This window comes from Colletotrichum acutatum, assembly GCF_030867785.1.
Source record: "Colletotrichum acutatum strain CBS 112980 chromosome Unknown BDZ83scaffold_252, whole genome shotgun sequence".
NCBI classification, from domain to species: domain Eukaryota; kingdom Fungi; phylum Ascomycota; class Sordariomycetes; order Glomerellales; family Glomerellaceae; genus Colletotrichum; species Colletotrichum acutatum.
The window spans coordinates 1-17,442 of record NW_026849246.1 but is presented as its reverse complement, the minus strand read 5'-3'; the positions used below and the strand labels follow the sequence as shown (position 1 = coordinate 17,442).

The 17,442-nt window shown below is 54.0% G+C and overlaps 7 protein-coding genes and 1 non-coding gene across 8 annotated transcripts; 4 read left to right on the top strand and 4 right to left on the bottom strand.

The window, feature by feature from the left end:
• The first annotated feature begins 1,791 nt into the window (after positions 1–1,791).
• BDZ83DRAFT_t335 lies at positions 1,792–1,864 on the top strand. The gene has a single exon. It is a non-coding gene; the product is annotated as a tRNA-Lys (tRNA).
• A 685-nt stretch (positions 1,865–2,549) lies between these two features.
• On the top strand, positions 2,550–3,794 carry BDZ83DRAFT_658180 (uncharacterized protein; the record flags this gene model as incomplete). The annotated part of the gene is made up of 3 exons (XM_060511013.1): positions 2,550–3,093; positions 3,471–3,592; positions 3,639–3,794. 3 exons carry the CDS (start codon positions 2,550–2,552, stop codon positions 3,792–3,794), a joined length of 822 nt encoding a protein of 273 aa, XP_060357522.1.
• Positions 3,795–4,052: 258 nt separating this feature from the next.
• On the bottom strand, positions 4,053–5,349 carry BDZ83DRAFT_594727 (uncharacterized protein; the record flags this gene model as incomplete). The annotated part of the gene is made up of 4 exons (XM_060506728.1): positions 4,053–4,644; positions 4,713–4,894; positions 4,961–5,031; positions 5,112–5,349. 4 exons carry the CDS (start codon positions 5,347–5,349, stop codon positions 4,053–4,055), a joined length of 1,083 nt encoding a protein of 360 aa, XP_060357521.1.
• A 2,646-nt stretch (positions 5,350–7,995) lies between these two features.
• Positions 7,996–9,972, bottom strand: BDZ83DRAFT_724967 (major facilitator superfamily domain-containing protein; the record flags this gene model as incomplete). The annotated part of the gene is made up of 3 exons (XM_060512709.1): positions 7,996–8,058; positions 8,817–9,245; positions 9,304–9,972. The coding sequence occupies 3 exons, from the start codon at positions 9,970–9,972 to the stop codon at positions 7,996–7,998; spliced, it is 1,161 nt and encodes a 386-aa protein (XP_060357520.1).
• Positions 9,973–9,993: 21 nt separating this feature from the next.
• BDZ83DRAFT_594725 (uncharacterized protein) lies at positions 9,994–10,422 on the bottom strand (the record flags this gene model as incomplete). Its single annotated transcript, XM_060506727.1, has 1 exon — positions 9,994–10,422. A coding segment is annotated over one exon (429 nt), but the record flags the coding sequence as incomplete, so codon positions are not given.
• A 915-nt stretch (positions 10,423–11,337) lies between these two features.
• Positions 11,338–11,870, top strand: BDZ83DRAFT_216413 (uncharacterized protein). Its single transcript, XM_060501735.1, has 2 exons — positions 11,338–11,434; positions 11,499–11,870. Exon 2 carries the CDS (start codon positions 11,517–11,519, stop codon positions 11,787–11,789), a length of 273 nt encoding a protein of 90 aa, XP_060357518.1. The 5' UTR covers positions 11,338–11,434; positions 11,499–11,516; the 3' UTR covers positions 11,790–11,870.
• Positions 11,871–12,565: 695 nt separating this feature from the next.
• Positions 12,566–14,014, top strand: BDZ83DRAFT_594734 (uncharacterized protein; the record flags this gene model as incomplete). Its single annotated transcript, XM_060506729.1, has 2 exons — positions 12,566–12,944; positions 12,999–14,014. The coding sequence occupies 2 exons, from the start codon at positions 12,566–12,568 to the stop codon at positions 14,012–14,014; spliced, it is 1,395 nt and encodes a 464-aa protein (XP_060357517.1).
• Positions 14,015–14,455: 441 nt separating this feature from the next.
• Positions 14,456–16,687, bottom strand: BDZ83DRAFT_644380 (Abscisic acid G-protein coupled receptor-domain-containing protein). The gene has a single exon (XM_060509750.1). The coding sequence runs from the start codon at positions 16,400–16,402 to the stop codon at positions 14,756–14,758; it is 1,647 nt and encodes a 548-aa protein (XP_060357516.1). The 5' UTR covers positions 16,403–16,687; the 3' UTR covers positions 14,456–14,755.
• Positions 16,688–17,442: the final 755 nt, after the last annotated feature.

Genomic DNA, 17,442 nt, shown 5'->3' with positions numbered 1-17,442 from the left:
GTTGGACGGGGGTGGGATGATGATGATTATGCAAAAAGGACTTTTGTTCATAATTCTTTCTTTTGCCTCTTACTGTGCCGTATTTCCACGGATGCCTCTTTTTCATTTTCTTCTCACTTTTTCGGCTCATCTTAAGTTATGGAGAGAGTCGAGTACAGACACATTCGAGTCTTGACATTGACACTTTGGGGGGAACTGAATACCTCCGCCCGTTGCCGGCCGCCTAACAAATCAGACGATTTGATTGTCACGAGCTAAATTGTTAGGGCTCGGATAATGACATGAGCAACTAGCGTCTCTGGATTCGTCTGGATTCTAGACCCTGTCAATGGCTCATGCTTCTTGGTGTCGGGCTTCAGCTACGTCTGACAGCTGACCAATGAGACGTTTTCAAACCGAGACAATGGAAAAAGGAGATGAATGCAGAAACAATGCTCGCATTCTGCGCAACCAACCCTGGCCCCCAGTCCACCCGTCCACCGGTGCGTTGCGGCGTTGAGCGGCGTTGCCTGTGCCGGCGAGCTACTTCGCGAAGACACCACGTTTTCGAACACCAAACATGCCTAAACTTATGGGTGATGGGAGGTGGGCTCAGGCTTGTCAGGGAAGGGGGGAGACTAGGAGGAGGGGCCGCCAAATGCGACGGATCATCGGCAGATGACTTTCGAAGCGCCTCCCTTTTGAAACATTGGTCCAAATATCGTTTCTTCTCTGACAGAGAAACTGCCGTAAACCTGGCATGTCTTGTCTAGTCTCGGGTGACACCGTGACTAGTTAAAGATGATCCGCCATACTCGGTACACAGTAGGGAAAAAACGGCCTCTGGAACTTGATCGAATGGGATCAGCATTGGAGAATGTTTCACTTCAATCAAAAGAATTGACCCAATAAGCTAAATCATAGACATTCGCACCAGCTGTGAGAACAAGAGACAAGGGTCGGTTTTTGTGCTTGTAGCCCATAGATATAGCGTATCTCGCAAGCTGCGCGCTTCTCCCCTCCAAAAGAGGAGTACTCCGTAGGACAACCACATGAAAAAAAAACCTAAGCTAAATCGTCGATCTGAGCTTCAATCGCCGACTCCCACACCCCCCAAAATAGTCCAATCCTCGCGAATCCCATCTTCTCAAAATACTTGACACACCGGGGACCATTGGTCTGTGTTTTTCGGTTGACCCGAGTGGTGTCGGTGTCGGAAATTGGTAAATGAAATGGCTGGTGAGCCGAGGCAACTTCGCACTTTGATGAATAAGATCCCAGCAGCCGGTTTAGTCTGCCCAGGCAGGCTAATGAAGAGAGAGACACTCGAGCAAAGGCCACCTTTGCATCCCGATTAATTTCCAAAAAAACCAAAACAAAGGAGAAACCATTTCCCATGCTGAATCCTGATTCCTTTCGCAAAAATCTGTCAGCTCGTAACTGCGTAAGCACACTGATGGATTGTGCTGCAAGTATACAAGTCATCAAAGAGGGAGTTGGAAGGAATGCAATTTGTCAACATGCCGAAGCCACAAGCGTCACTATGTTTGAGACAATTCCAGATATCATTTACCGACCGGTCTAACGCCAAAAATGGCTTGGCACGGGTATTGAGAAAACCCAAAAGTACATATAGACACAACCCCTTGCTGCCTCTGGATTGCCGGCGGGATATCTCGACTTTTGTCACCAGACGTTGGAGGCTAGACGTCTCGAGTCGTGACCGCGATATTCGCTGCCCACTACCATTCGGTATCCTTCGACATAGCCCACAGTTTCGGGGCGATCTTCAACAAATAAAATCCAAGACCCGCCTTGCTAGCTCAATCGGTAGAGCGTGAGACTCTTAATCTCAAGGTTGCGGGTTCGACCCCCGCGTGAGGCTCAAATCCTCACCGCGATTGACCAAGTCATTCTTCGGGCATATGTTTTTATTTTTTCTAAATCATTTTTAATTGAAATTGACAGAGTTTCGGGCACTTTTGGTTTGACTTTTGACCTTACGCTTTTGGCTCTTCTGCGTTGACGGCTTCTGACTTAAGCACACGCCACTCGTCTGAACTGAAGTTGGAAAAACTCTAAGTTGGCCTTGAACTTAGAGCCAAACGGGTATCAAACTATCGATACAATGATTGGTCCCCTCGCATGATGCTCATCCATCTCATGTAGATAACCCGAAAACGGCTGACATACCGGGAGACTTAGATGTTTGCCGTCGAATGGCCAAGTCGGAGTCTGGAAGAATGATGTAGCCGAAGCGCTCGCTGGAAACTTCTCTGCATGGGCTGCGACAGACGTGTCCCATTAAAACAGTATTTTCTTCAACGTGTCTAGACTGCTCTCTTTCAGCGACACAATTCCCCCCCCCCCCCTCCCCCGCGTCACACTGGCCAGAAAGGAGCTCGCAATGATTTCGTCTTCCACCTTCCCCGTCATGGTCGTCCAGAGCGATGGCTACTGGGACAAAGAAGCCTAGGCGTCTCTCTGCCTTCAACATGGACGAAGATGGATAGACATGGAAGCTCAAGGCTTCCCATTTGGTCGAGAGATATAGAAAAGACTCCATCGACATGGTACCTACGCTCCTTGCTCAAAACTTTAACACTTCACTTCACTCCATACCAACATGCATCAAGATCTTCTTTGCTGATTTACTTCTACCTCAAACCAACGACATGAACCACGAACCCCAAACCGCGAAAGCCATGCCGATAAGCAGACTACCCAATCTGCCGCCAGAAGTGCTCCTGGAGATATGTCGCCACCTAGCAGCACCGATGCAAGACGCGTTCTCAGAACACTTGTACTGGTATTATTTCTCCATTTACAGCAGCGGCGTCATCCAAAGACCAAAGCTGGCCGAAGTCCTCACGTGCAGTGCACCCCTTGCTCGACTGATGCGGACGTGCAGAGCCATGCGCTCGATGGCGGGCCACGAGCTCTACTCGTGCTACTGCGACATGTTACGTGCAGCAGTCTTCCCAGACCTGTGTCTTTTGTTAGACATTCAAGTCCCTGAACGCTTCTTTCGTCATCACCCGCTACCTGGGAAGAGCTTGAAAGAGATGGAGAAGGACGTCGCTACCACTCTTAAGGTTTGGATATCGCGAACAGGTTAGTCATGTGTGTAGACGTTCAGAACGACGGTAATCCAGACATGAATTGGTCGGATGAACAGCCTTGACGCAGAATGGATCGCCAACGCCGCAAATCGCCTCGTTATCTCTCCCCAAGAACTGGAACAAACGCCATCTAGAATGCGGACCATGAGACCATATTTCTGATTTCATTGCCCACCTCCTCCTCGACTAAGATACTTCCTCCGTTTGACCAGCCTCAACATCAGTCTAACCTGTTCATAGAAATTCGCCCCTCAAGCTTTTAAGACTGACGAAACCGAATATAGTTTTAATACGAAAACGAAAATTCCCACCACCCGTCTCGGCTCGATCAAGAATCGGAGCTCGCTATACTACAACCATACTTAACAGCCCCCTTGCCCGTTCACGACACGTTCTCCTTTCGAATCCCATGGGATCTTCGCCTCGAGCACCTCCGTCACCTCTACGTCCTGTTTTGCGGACCGCTGTCAGCAACACTTGTCGATCTCAGGGTGGGGAAATCACTGCGGGGGGAATGCTGTTAACAACCTTGACAAGCTGAACCCCGAGGACCTGGGGAGCTTGACGGCCACGCGCGTGGAAGGCCATCTCAGCGAGCTGACAAGGAGAAGTCTGCCAGACTTGTGCCGCAAGCTGGAGGCTGGGTGGTTCAAGGACTTAAACGAGATTGAGATCTTGTATGGCCATCGATGATGATACACGGTACAATACAGCACGCAACCTCTTGAGCTTGTGGAAATACGCATAGAAGTGTGTAGTTGGTGGTATGAAGAGGAGTTCCCCGGGGTTACTGATACTCGGAACGTTCAACCGCCCCTAGCACCCTGCTTATTTGAAAGGATTCGAGGATCTTCATGATTTCAATGGGAACTTTTTGCAATTAAAAAGTGATAGACACATGAACCTGAACTATGTCAAGCCTAAGGCGGTTGTGTCATCGCGCTCTGCTCCTCATGAATGGCTCGAATGCGTATGCTCATGAATCTCCACCGACTTATTCCCCGAAGCCGTCCCCCTCGACTCAAACATCGTCAACCCATGCTCCTCAATATCATCCTCCCGCCCCATCCCCGTGCCCAGCGATCGATTCTTCCTCTTCTTCATCCCCGAGCTCCCAATCGTCTGAATCGAACTATGCACCTTTGGCGTCTGATCCTTACCACCACGCGTAAACAACCTCCTCAACGTCGGCGCACACCCGCACACAATCGCCAGATTCGCCTCGAGCGCGGTCCACACCCAGATGTTGAAGCCGTCCCACGTCAGGTCGTACGAGGGGTCCTCCACATACAAGACTTCGACGCGGATGACCCAGTACGTCCGCATGATGCCCGCGAGCACGACGACGGTGCCGAGGCCGAAGAGGATGATGAGGCTGATGCGCTGGGTGAGGGGCATCTGGAGGCGGAAGAGGGTCGGCATCGGAAGGAGGTAGACGGCGATGTCGGTGAGGACGTTTGTGATGCCTTGGCCTGCGAGGGGCGGCCATTCGGGGATGCAGTTGCCCCAGTCGGCGAAGAGGGTCCAGTAGTGCCAAATCGGCCTGTAGATGGAGGGATGTCTGTCAGTCATCTATTACTCCGTAGGTTTCAAGGTTAGATCATTGCTTACATGCACTGCGTCCAAAGCACAATGAGAAAGACCCAGACAAGGGTGAAGACGAGGCCGCCAGTCACCCAAGTAAGCCGTTGGAACCACGTTCCCGGTGCCGCGAGCCTCAGATAGCTGGCAAGAATCGAAAGCTTGGACAAGCCGGAGGCGAACAGGAAGAGGGTCTGCGCAGCCATGGAGATCTACCACACATTAACCGTTAGAGTTACGCCTCTGAAGTCAAGGATTCGCCAAAATAGAGGACGTACCTGTCGGCTTTGCTTGATCAGTGACAGCGGAACATCCCACACATGCAGGTTCCAACCGTATAATTGCGTGGCTAATTGCGGATTGTTAGCATCAAGGTTTCCTATTGTCTGTACCAATATCTTTCACAGCTCCAGTTGGAGGGACCCGTACCGAGAATGACGCAAATCGTGACACCAATGCAGAATACCATGCCAGCAACCATAAGCCAGTCATCCCACCACGTCTGTCGAATCTTAACAATTCTGATGTACATCCGCAGGCAGAGGCATATCATGGCGATGCCCAAAAAGACCATCTCGATGATGAGCAGCCCCGGCCCCCGATTCTCCGGGTTGATGTAGTTTGGCCGTGGCCAGTGGATGAGCACATCGATGGGTGGGATCCTCATCGTGATAGACTTCCTGTTTCTGTCTCGGGCGTTTCCTAGCGATTTCGAATATTGTCGTCGAGTGACATGAGCAAAAGGTCCCCAAACCTTCCCCTCGGCCGTAAGTCTTGAGGGCACCGTTGAAGATCAGTCGACGATTAGTAGTTCAAGGGTTATTACATGGAAAGTGGCCATGGCTGATACTATTAAACCTCCCCTCGCCAAGCAAACATGTAGCGCTATCCTTCATTGTCGCATCGCTTGGAGAAATGTTTCTTTCTCTTCTCAGGGGCACACCATTCAACTTGTCAACGTAATAACGCTACGGAGCGGCTCCGCGAAAAAGGTGTCAAAGAAACAGTGTGTCTCAGACAGCCGGATGCAGCTTCGACAAGGCGCGACGGGATCAGCACTAAGCAGTCCGAACCATGTGTTTTGGGTCGACGCCACACATGAGGCGTCGCGCAATCCTCCAGAAAACCTGGTGATCATGCAATCATAAGGGGGACTAGCTCTCGATGTGACGCCCAGTCTTGCCAGCCTAAGTTGTGCTTAGACCACATCTAGAAATCTAGAATTTCGCGGCCGCATTCGACTTGGTTCCAAAACATTGGGATAAAGCAGCCTGTCCTTTGCTCGTTGTGTACGTAATGGGGCTGGCTTTCTCAATCAACTTGATGTCCAGGTGCTCCCATATCCCCCCCAGAATCGGATCACCTCCCACGCCGCGTGGCAGTCCTACCAAGACCACCAGTCTAATGACAAACACTCCGTGGCCAGCCGACTCCCGTCTCCCGTGTGCCCGCCCGATGAGGTCCCCGCGCGCGCGCGAGAGGTGAAAAAAGAGAAGCACAGACAAAGATGATCGTGTAATGACTTGCAGCTCGGACGTTTAGGTCCAGACTATTGGAAGCTAGCGCGCTCGCCTTATTGGCAGCCCTAAAGTCTCGTGCCTGCGCGAAGTTTGGGGTTGAAGATCATTCTCTAGTATTCTTCTTGCTCCCGTGGTACGGATAGGTACCGTACAGCCATCAACGATTTCCATTCCCCGTTAGTAACTAGGGCGGTCTGGATTTTGCGTACTTCCTTGGACGCTTCGAGGGTTGAGGCTGATAGACTGAGTGCTGCCACGTCCTGCAGCATGAGATATGGTCTCGACAAAGTCTTCGCCCATCGCGAGCAGAAGCAGAAATTCTGGAATTGGAGAATTTCTGCTCCTTTCTAGCACAAGCTCGATTGCGTATCCGGTTCCCCGGCCTACTTCGGGATCCTGAGCTTGGCAAGCTTGAGTACGGCTTTGATTCCGACGTGCTGGGTCCACCGTCTAGCTCACTCCTGTCTAAGAAAATGTGAAATGAATCAATTGTCCTATTTGGACCTTCGCGGCGACGCCACATTCCAAGTGGTCCCGGCAGGCAGAAGGATGGATCCATTCAAGTTACTAGTTTATCCCAGGCTAACGCACAAGGCCCAAGAGCGCTGTCTTCCTGGAACTCGACGAGCATTTTCTGCTTCCGCGTGGTCGGTTAAAAGCTCAAGAGGAACTAGGCAAGTCCAAGTGCGGATGGTCACAATCAATGGCGATGTGGATAATAGGTATATGGCAACCATACGGAGTACTGGCTCGAAAGGGCGGATCAAGACCGGGCTTGGTCTCGGCTTCGGCCCCGAAAAGTCGGCCCCACGCTTCGGAGCCTCCTCCGAAGGTCAAGGAGAAGTTGCTCCGCTCTCCAGGTGCTCAACCTCGTGCATTGCACATCGACTGGTGACGTTTCTGCGCATCGCAGGATAATGTTCTATCATAAACTGCTGATTATTCAACAGATGAAACGGCACTATGATCTTGGCTTTGTCCTACTGAATCTTGCAATCAGTGTGATACCTCCCCCTCAATGTCGAAGTGAAGAGCCATGAGGAAATCAGCCATGTGAAGTGTTTGCTATGGGTGCAAATGTCTCTGTGCACCGGGATAAACAAACAAAAGGGCAAACGCGATCAAGCCAATCATAATGGACAGATATGAGATTCCCCCCACAAACCTTGATTGAGCGACTTAATCGGGCACTTTTCGGCATCTTGCCAGCGTCACTCACCTCCTCATTCAGGATCAGCGTCTGCCTTAAGTGATGATATCCTCACAACGGCTGATATCTGACACTTTCCCCTCTCCCTCAACTCGTTCTCAATATCTGATCCCGTCTACTGGCTTCGGGCACCTCAATATGCCGGCGAGTTCTCACCACGATGCTCATCTCCCAGTACCAGCCTCCGCAATGCTAACACAATCTCACTCACGCAGCCCTACAACCAAGTCGTTCTCTTTGGAGATTCGCTGTTTCAGCTTTCAGCTACGCCCCAAGATGGATTCTCATTCCAAGCTACTCTACAAGACCGTAAGATAGCCCTGTCATGATTCACGATGCGTGATTCATCTTTTAAGCTGGTAAACAGTTCAAAGCTAAACAAACAACGGGCAGACTGCATGAGGCGTCTCGATGTCATCAACAGAGGGTTCTCAGGCTACAACACGACAAACGCACTAGGAGTCCTCCCAGGCCTCTTTCCGCCTCCTACAGCAACAACGCCCAAGATAGACTACATTGTGCGTCCAGCCAGTCATTAAGCTCTCCTACCTGCCCAACCATCAAATGTTAACCTTATCCCCAGCTAATCCTCCTTGGCGCCAACGACGCCTGCCTCCCAATTCCTACCAACAGCCAACAAATCCCCCTAGACCAATACAAGCAAAACCTCAAAGCCATCCTCACCCACCCCACCATCCGCGCCCATAGCCCCAAGATCCTGCTCGCGAACCCCCCTCCCCTCGACGAGATCCGCATGCTCGAGCGCGATCTCGAAAAGGGCCACGGACAGGCGTCGCGCAGCGCGGCCGTGAGCAAGACGTACTCGGACGCGGCACTAGCCGTGGCATCCGAGGTGCCCGGTGTCGTGCCGATCGACCTCTACGGCGCCGTCATGCGGCGGGCTGAGCAGATGACGATTGGGTTTAGTCTGAGTAGTCTTCCACTTGGGTCCCCCGGGGGTGAGCGGGGCGGGTTGGAGGTTTTGGTCCCGGATGGACTGCATTTGGGGGGTGAAGGGTATAGAGTGCTTTTTGAGTTGGTGAAGCCTCACATTGGGCCGTTTGATGAGTCAAGAGAGGATTACCGGCATCCGGATTGGAAGATTCTTAACCCTGGTAGTCTGGGTTGAAGTGGTAGAGGATGCAGTGGTACCTGAAGAGGATCTGAGAGTGGAATTCTCTGATAGAACTTGAACATTAAGACGTTATCATTAGACTTTGACAAATCGACTTCGGAACATCCATCCACTACACCCAACGACTTCTCGCGAACGATCCGAACATGAGACCCCCTCAGCCATTAGCGTCTGGATGTTTGTCCTCGCTCAAAGAACATATCGGAACATAGGCTATACAAAGTTAGCAAATCACTCAACGACCGACTCCAAACACCAGGCAGACTCACATTAGCTTTATCCGTCACATCCTCGAACCCAAGGACCTCGCCCTCCCTCCGCATCTCCTTGACCTCCTCCTCCGACTTTCCTTCCAGCATACGATCACGCTTCTTATTCTCGAGCACATAAATGAAGCGCAAGATCTGGTTCAGGACCAGGTTGAGAATAAACCCGCACAGCATAGCCACGATGCCGCTGTGGTACGCGGGCGCCTCGGTGCTCTTGAAGAACTGTGGGCCGGCAATCTGCCCGACGCAGTAGCACACAAAGACCCAGCCCGAGGCGACGGAGCGCTTTGTGCTGCCGGCGATGTTGGTCGAGAGCAGGCCGAGGATGACCATGAAGCCGACGGGGTAGGAGCCAAGTAGCCAGACGCCGACGAGGCGGCCCCATTTGTTGTCTGCGTGGAGCTGGTTGATGAGGCAGGTTCCGATGATCTAGTTCTGATGTTAGTGGGATAGTCATCCATCTTGCGAGGGTTCACTACAAACGTACCGGCGGGATCATGGCAACAGTGGCGACGTGGAGCCTAGAACTCTTGATCTTGCTGCTCAAGAACCCAGCTCCTAGCTGCGTAACAACCTGCACAGTAGAAAGCGGCAGGTTCATGAGCGTCGTGTTAAGAGGACTGAACCCAAGCCCCTGAATAATCAACGACCCAAACGCCAGCCCGCCCGACGCAATCGCATTCACAAACGAAATCAAACCCAAGATGATGACCGCCGGATCCTTCGCCGCCTCCACCACCTGCGCCCTGACAAACGTCCTGCTCCGTCCCGTACCGGTCTGATTCTCCGCCACGCGCTGTACAGCAACGACCTTCTCCCTCTCCGTCAACCACGTCACCTTTGCGGGCCCGTCCGGCACGAAAATCGTAAACACGACGCCCCAGACGACGGTCATGGCGCCGAGGATCAGAAAGATGTACTTCCACGGCGACAACGAGCCCGTGATGTGCCCGATTCCGTACGCGAGCATCGTGCCCACAAAGCTCCCGACGCCGAGGAACGAAACCCACAGCGCCGAGCGGCCGGCCTGCTCCTGTCTCGTCCACCACATGCCCGTGACGGCCACGAAGCCAGGTGAGATGGTCGCCTCCGTGACGCCGAGCAGGAACCTCACGGACGCCAGCCCCGCAAAGGAACTACACGCCGCGGTAGTCATGAGAATCATACCCCAGAGGACAATATTCACGCCCAGAAACTTGGCGACGGGGAACCGTTGGAGGACGGCGACGCCGGGGTACTCGGCGACGAGATATCCAAAGTAGAAGATGGAGCTAGCCCAGCTGTACTGCTGCCCGACGAGCTTGTTGTCCTTGATGATGCCGTAGACGGAGCTGTACCCCAGGGAAGTCTTGTCGATGAACTGCAAAGCGTAGGTGATGCAGAGGAAGGGAAGGATGCGCCTGTCGAGCTTGGCGAGGATGGAGCGGGACTCGGCGGCGTCAAGGGGCGCGGAGTCAAGGGCTGAGGCGGCGAGAGCGCCGGTTTCGTCGGTGATGTGGTGCTTTGAGGGGATGGCGTCTTCATCTAGGGGGCCGGTGGTGGCGGGGACGATATCCGCGGGGACCCGCTTCTCCGGGTCGGAGCCCGGGGTTTCGGTGGATGCCATTGCGGAGTCAAGTACCTTACCCAGGAGAGGAGACTGAAGAGAACTTGTGGGTGTACCGAGTCCCAGGTTCTTGGGTAGTCTCAATTTACTGGCACGAGGATCCGGAAAAGAAAGTTTTCTCCTCCTGCTCGGGGTTCTTGGGAGCCCTCGACTTCTTTTATCAATGGGATGTTGAACGAGGGCCGCGGGCTGGAGTCACTGGAGCGTGTGGGTCTCGTTCATCGGAGTAGATCCGACCATCGGCAATTCCACGTTTGTTTTCCCAATGGTCTTATCTTGCTCGGGTGCTTTCTTCCATTCACCAGCCCCTCTTTTTCGCGCAGTGTCATGCCAGCGGCAGAATGATTGCAGAATGGTTCATGTACCTGGGAACATGGTTGAGGTCTCGTCGGACTGTGATCGCCCCTTTGCAACCTGAGCACCAATATGAACTCTTTCGAGTAGGACATAAGTTTGCCAGCTTGCTGGGTAACACTCACTTATCAACATATACACTGCGACATACTCCTTGATGTGCGGGATGCGAGATGCTTCCAATGTCTATTTCATTCTTGTCTTCGTTATGGTCGTGATATATTCTCCCCTCGGAAAACTTGAACCTCTCGTTACGGAGTATCCAAGCGCAACCGGCGCACACTACGGGACCAAAACAACCGATAACACCGGTCGATAAGAACAAGGGTCCGGACGACGGGTAGCTATCTCCTGCGGGGAACAGCCGGTCTTCCCCTCCACTTCCAGACTCAAAGCAGTCGCCGCCTTTACCCGGCGCACCATGCCAATTTGCACAACGATGCATAATCCCTCCCAAACGACCAAATGAGGAAGCTCCCAAAAGACCAACACTGGTGAGCCATGAGGCGTTAGACGGCCAAGCGCCTTGGCAAGACGGTTGGTCTTGTCAGCCTCATCTCAAGAGGATCGCGTGTCTCTATCGTCATCTTCACCCAACTCCGTTCACATTTGCTGATCAGCGAGCGCATCACTCGATCATCCAATCTCACGAAGAAAGGTAAGTGAACCTAAGCATCGCTCCAGCATGTCGATCATCAAGTGTATCTGACCACCTGCATCAGACCCCAACCACCACAAACATGGCCAAGCCAAAGTCAAAACCAGTCGCCTCGCCCGCCGCCGGAGCGCAGGTAGATGAGGCATCGCAAACCTCGCAGACATCGCAGCAGGCGCAGGTCGCGGAAACTTCGCCAGCGGAGAGAATACTAGCGCTTCTCATGCCCCCTCCCTGGGCGCGCCGCCTCATCTTTGTCGCTCTCATCTTCTACATCACCCCGTTCCTGCTCACGCACTGGATCGAGACGTCGGCCAAGTTGATTAGGATGATACGGACGTTGACTGGCCAGAGGTAATTGTTGATTCAGTGGATGAAGAGATATCGGGTTAGGTTGCTGGGGTTCATGGAAGTGGGTTGGTGAGCTCTGGGGTCAGCAGGAGACTGCGCAGTCATCCCGGTTGAAAAGAGGTTTCAGAGCTTCAGAGCTTTGAGATGCAGGCATCGGAACTGTCAATACTTAAAGGAAGTAGACTTGTCTTGTAGTGAGCTTATCTGAAGAGCATTGCCCAAGTTCAAAGTCATAACAGAGAACTACACGACCGACCGTGTCGCGGCGACACCGTCTGAGGCATGCAAACAAGCAGAGTTTACCAAGTACGTTAAAAACAGCAAGGCGCCTATATTTGAGTGAGATTTCACGCACCTTGCAATAGCTTCGATACATGAGCGTAATCGTTCTCCTCTTCTCCCTTGCCTGTTCTGAAGGACTGTGAGATGCGCTGATTTATGCACAACCAGCTTTCAATCAAGCATAACGCAGCGTGTACGCTAGCTGAAACGGGCAACTTGCATCGTATGGCACCCGCGGCCTCGGTACAGATAACATGAGCCAAAACCCGGCCGGTGGTCGGAGACACTCCGCCGCTCGGAACCGTCTCTTCAGACGACCCTCACTACACAACCTCCACTCGCCGGAACAAACTCACTCACCTACCTCACCCTCATTAGGGACAGTGCAGGTTCAACCCAACTTACGTCGCCTCTCACTCCAATCGAGGGGCACTTCAATCACCGGCGGGATCGACCTCATACTCATCAGCTACAGTGAAACTTACAACAAGCTCTCTCAAAATGGACACATCAGACGACGGCTTCGTCCTCGTCTCTCACGCAGACACCCACCCCACATGCACATCAGCCTCACCTTGCTCATTAGCCCCAGCCTCATCAACCTCAACCTCCTCATCATCACCACCACCACCTTTCCTAGATGAAATCTCCTCCATCGTAACAGACCTCGCCGACGCACTATGGCCCGTCAACAAAACCATCCACGATAACCCGGAACTCGGCTACCGCGAGTTCATCGCCCACGACACCCTAGTAGCCTTCATGCGCACCCAGCCAGCATGGAAAGTCACACCTTCAGCCTACGGCATGAAAACCGCCTGGGTCGCCGTCTGGGAGAGCGGGAAGAAGGGACCGGTCGTGTCGTTTAATGCCGAGATGGGTAAGACCTCTCCTCCTCCTCCTCCTCCTTTTCCCCAACTAACAATAACCACAGACTGCCTCCCAGGAATAGGCCACGCCTGCGGCCACAATCTAATAGCAACAGCCTCCCTAACAGCAGCCCTCGCAACCTCAACCCTCCTCGCCCGCCACGCCCTCCCCGGCAAACTCATCCTCTACGGCACCCCCGCAGAAGAAGGCGGCGGCGGCAAAATCGCCCTCCTCAAAGCCGGCGCATACAACCCCACCACCTGTCCCGGCTCCCCCAACCGCGCACCAGACATCAACCTCATCTCCCACCCGGGCATCGTCTCCTCCACCGCCCTCATGCGCACCTCAGCCTACACCTCCCTCCGCCTCGAATACTTTGGCCGCGAAGCCCACGCCGCAGCGAACCCGTGGCTCGGCATCAACGCGCTCGACGCGCTGGTCGTGGCGTATACTTCGATTTCCGTGCTGAGACAGCAGACGCGGCCGGGCGACGTGATTCAGTGCAACATTTCGGACGGCGGCGCGCGGCCGAATATCATCCACGCGTACGCGGCGGCGAATTTCGTCGTGCGGTCGGATACCCAGCCGCGGCTCTCTGAACTTTTGAAAAAGGTGCAAAAGTGCTTCGCTGCGGGGGCAGAGGCCACGGGGGCGACGTGGAAAGTTACGTTTACGGGGGCGTATAAAGACCATGTGCCGAATCGTGTGCTGGGGCGGTCGTATACGCGGTACTTTAACGCCCTACTCGGTTCTGGTGGTGACGGAGACGGTGACAACGACGCTCCGATCCCGACGGACGAAGATGTGGACGAGATTCGCGGGCGGACGATGGCGAGTACGGACCAGGGGGATATCAGCTACGCCATGCCCTCCCTCAGCGTCGGCTTTGCGATTCCACCCGGGAAGGGAGGCCAAGGCCCGCATAACCCGGAGTTTGCGGAGGCGGCGGGCACGAGAGTTGCGTTTGAGAGGAGTTTGCGGGTTGGAAAGGGGCTGGCTGGCGTTGCGGTTGATGTTTTGACGAGGAAGGGTATGGTGGACGAGGTGAAGGCTGCTTGGAGAAGGGATATGGGGATGTGATGAGGAATTTTTTGTTGGTATGGAGGAGAGTAAAGGGGTAAGTAAGTATTCACATTGGACATACTGAGGTGGTTTGCAGATATATTCGTAGGTACGTATCTCTGAGTATTCACCGTACATACAAAACATCAGATCGAATCGCCCTCTAGCCTTCATACATAGCTCAATGGTTCATGATACAACAAGTCCTGGGCCGCATGGTCAAGGTGTTCCGGGCTGTAGAGACCACGGTTGGGCGGTGAAGTCTCCGGTCTATTTCGGGGTCCATGTTCGAACCCTCGATCGGTATATTCTTTTTCCCGTGTCTTGCTTTTTTTACTTTCCAAGATGATGTCTGATCCTCTTTTCACGATTAGATGAGTGAGATATGAGAGCAACCTTTTGGGATATTGTACTCGTATCATAGCGTACACACACACCTGTGTGTATATCTTTCTCAGTACCCAAGTAATATCATTCAGCCTCCCATTTACCTAAGTAGACATCATCACGAGTTTGGAGCCCCCACGCGAAGCATCAGCACATCTTCTTGTACACAAGAAATGATCAGGGTGAAAAAAACCGTGATTGTACAAGGTCCTAGTACATCCCATCCCGTAGGTATGATAATACACGCCCAAAACTCCCCCATCATAGTCAGACACCCCAATATCGAAACATATCTCATATCATACCAACTGCTTCTCTTCCTCCATCCCTGAAGGACAACCAAACCTCAGACCTTCAGACCATCAGTTGTCCCTACATCCTCTTGGCACCCATCTCCTCCGCCCCAAACTCATCCCACTCCTCCCTCCCGATCCTCCTCGAAATCCACACCCCCAACCCAGTAACACCACAACTCGCCAGAAACCACCCCTCAAACCACCAATCCACAAACCGCGGCTCCAGCGCACCCGCCAACGCATCCCCCACCGCGCTGCCCATCTCCCGCGGCAAATTACTCCTCAGCAGCAGCGCCGCCGAAATCACATACACAGCCGTGATCTGCCCAATCATGAGTGCCAAGTTCGCCTGCGCCTGGTACAGCAACCCCGGCATCCACTTGGAAAACAAGTGGAAAGTCTGCAACACGCTGTTGGCGCTCGCTGCGAGCATAACGCCGCTCAGCAGGAAACTAATCTGCCGCGCCCACGCAATCTGGTCCAGCGACGGGTCCCAGTGCCGCGCCAGCAAACCCAAAAACCGGTTAATCGGGTCCGAGGAGCTGAAGCTCGATGAAGGGTAATACGCCCTCCGCAGCGTCGCAAGCGTCGTCGCCAGGATGCGGTAGAGACAGTACAGCGAAAAGACGTAGTGCGGGACGGCGAGCACTTTGCCAATCGTCGTCGCCGCGCGCGCGTCCGCCGCCCGGCGCGATCGCATCACGCCCAGCGAGGAGTGCAGATTCGCCTCCATCGTCTCGAGGCCCGTAATCTCCAGCCGCAGGGCACGCATCTCGGCCTCATCGCCGCCGCCCATTCCCCGTACGGCGCCGAGCATCTTGCCCATGAACCCGCCGCTGCCGGCCCCCGAGCTAGACGACCCGCCTGACTGCGCCTCGGCCGCCTTCCGCTCCAGTGCTTGAAGCCGGTGTCGTTTCGTGAGGAGCATCTCGTTGGTGGCATCCAGCCCGGCCTCCTTTCTCGAAACATCCGCCTCCGTAACGGGCCTCTTTCTCCGTTCCGATACCGCGCCGAGGGTATGCCAGGGACTCGAAACAGCCGCGAACCCGCTCAGCATCGCCATCAACGAGATCCCAATAACACCAATCCTCTCTAGACAAGCGCGCAGCACCCCGCCGCCCGCCGTCGCCGTCTTATCAAGCCCAACCAACCCGCCCAAGCTCCAAAACGCAAACACCCACCCGCCAAAAACGAGCATCTGCACACCCCAAGCGAACCTCGGTATCCTCCCCTTATTATTCCGCTGAAATTTCCACCCAGCACCCGAGACCACGCTCTGGATCTCCAGAAACGGAATGACCCCGACCAGCAGCACAAGCAATGTCGGCACCGTAACCCTCAACCCAACCTCCCTCGCGCGCCTGCTCACCAAATCGGAGATCTCGCTCAGGATCAACTCGCCCAGCACCGTCGCCAGCGCAATCGTAACACTAAACACCGCGGCCGCGACGCGCCGCCGCGCGCTCTTCTGTCCGTGTTCGGCGTGAGCCTGGCGCAGGCTCGGCGGGGCGTGGGAGGGGAGGTAGTGGTCTTCCCCATCGTGGGCGTCGTGAACCCTGGCGAGTTTGGGAAAGATGGTCTGGTTCGCGAAGGCGGCGACGGCGGCGAAGGTGAGGAGGAAGGGCAGCAGCGAGAAGAGCAGGCCGACGGTCGACGGGGCGTTGGGGTCTACGGCGGCGCAAGCGGAGTCGTCGCAGGAGGCGCTGGACCAGAACCAGGGCATCTTGGTGGTTGTGGTGACGACGGTGGTGACAGCAATGGTAGGGCGTCGTCTGCGTTTGCGCGCGAGCAAAGGGACATGTGCGATATGTATCCGTAGCCGAGCAGAGCAAGATTCATTCTATGTCTGCTTCTCGATTGTTGAGTAGGATGAAAACAGTTGTGGCAAATAGAAAACAGGCCGGTGTCCTTAGCGAGGAATTAGTATGCCTGTCTTCGACATTGTTTGGTATGCGTTGGCTGGCTTCGGACAACCGTTACAGTGCGACGGCTGCGACGAGAAAATAAGGGCGACGTTGGATTCGTAACCTCTGTGTCGGACTTTTGGGGGGGGGGGCCTCAGCCACACGACAACCTGGCCTCGGCTCTCCACTCTGAAGCTCCGGCGACTTATTTTCTAAGCTTCAGCCACACGTCTCTGCGCCACACATTGTACTTGCCGGGCAACTTTGGAACCTCAGAAGTCTGGAACTCTGGAACTCACCCACCTTCATCAAGAGCAGCCCCGCAAGATGCGACGGAGCGGCCAATGGGCACTAGGCAAAGACTCACCCAAGACCTGGAGTCAACAGCTCCTCCTCCAACATCAGATACTGTCACAAAAAGATGCACGCCTTGTGTTCATCACCAGAAGTTATACGAAGAATGCAGCAGACTTTTGGCCGATTTTTATCAATTCAGTCTTTTATGGGTATCAATCCACGGGTTCCATGCAGACGAGGGGTTTCAACAACTAAGGTACGCCGATTCCCTGGACAAACCTCCCTTGACTTGCCTTCATCTCCGCCCACGTCTCAACTACGGGATGTGTCGTCCCACCAAACTAAACATGCCCACGCTAGCGACCAAACGCCTTCTAAACCCACATATGCTAGTTCATAACCCTCCCTGCCTCCCCAATTGAAGCCATGGGGCTACTGTATCAGCTGTTGCTGCTGTGTCGCGAGGCTTTGGACTCCTCGTCTTCGTCGTCATCTACTCCACTGGCGCTAGAGTCCAAACTCGACTTTCGTTGCTTAAGGGCTGCCGCCTCGTTGGCCTCCA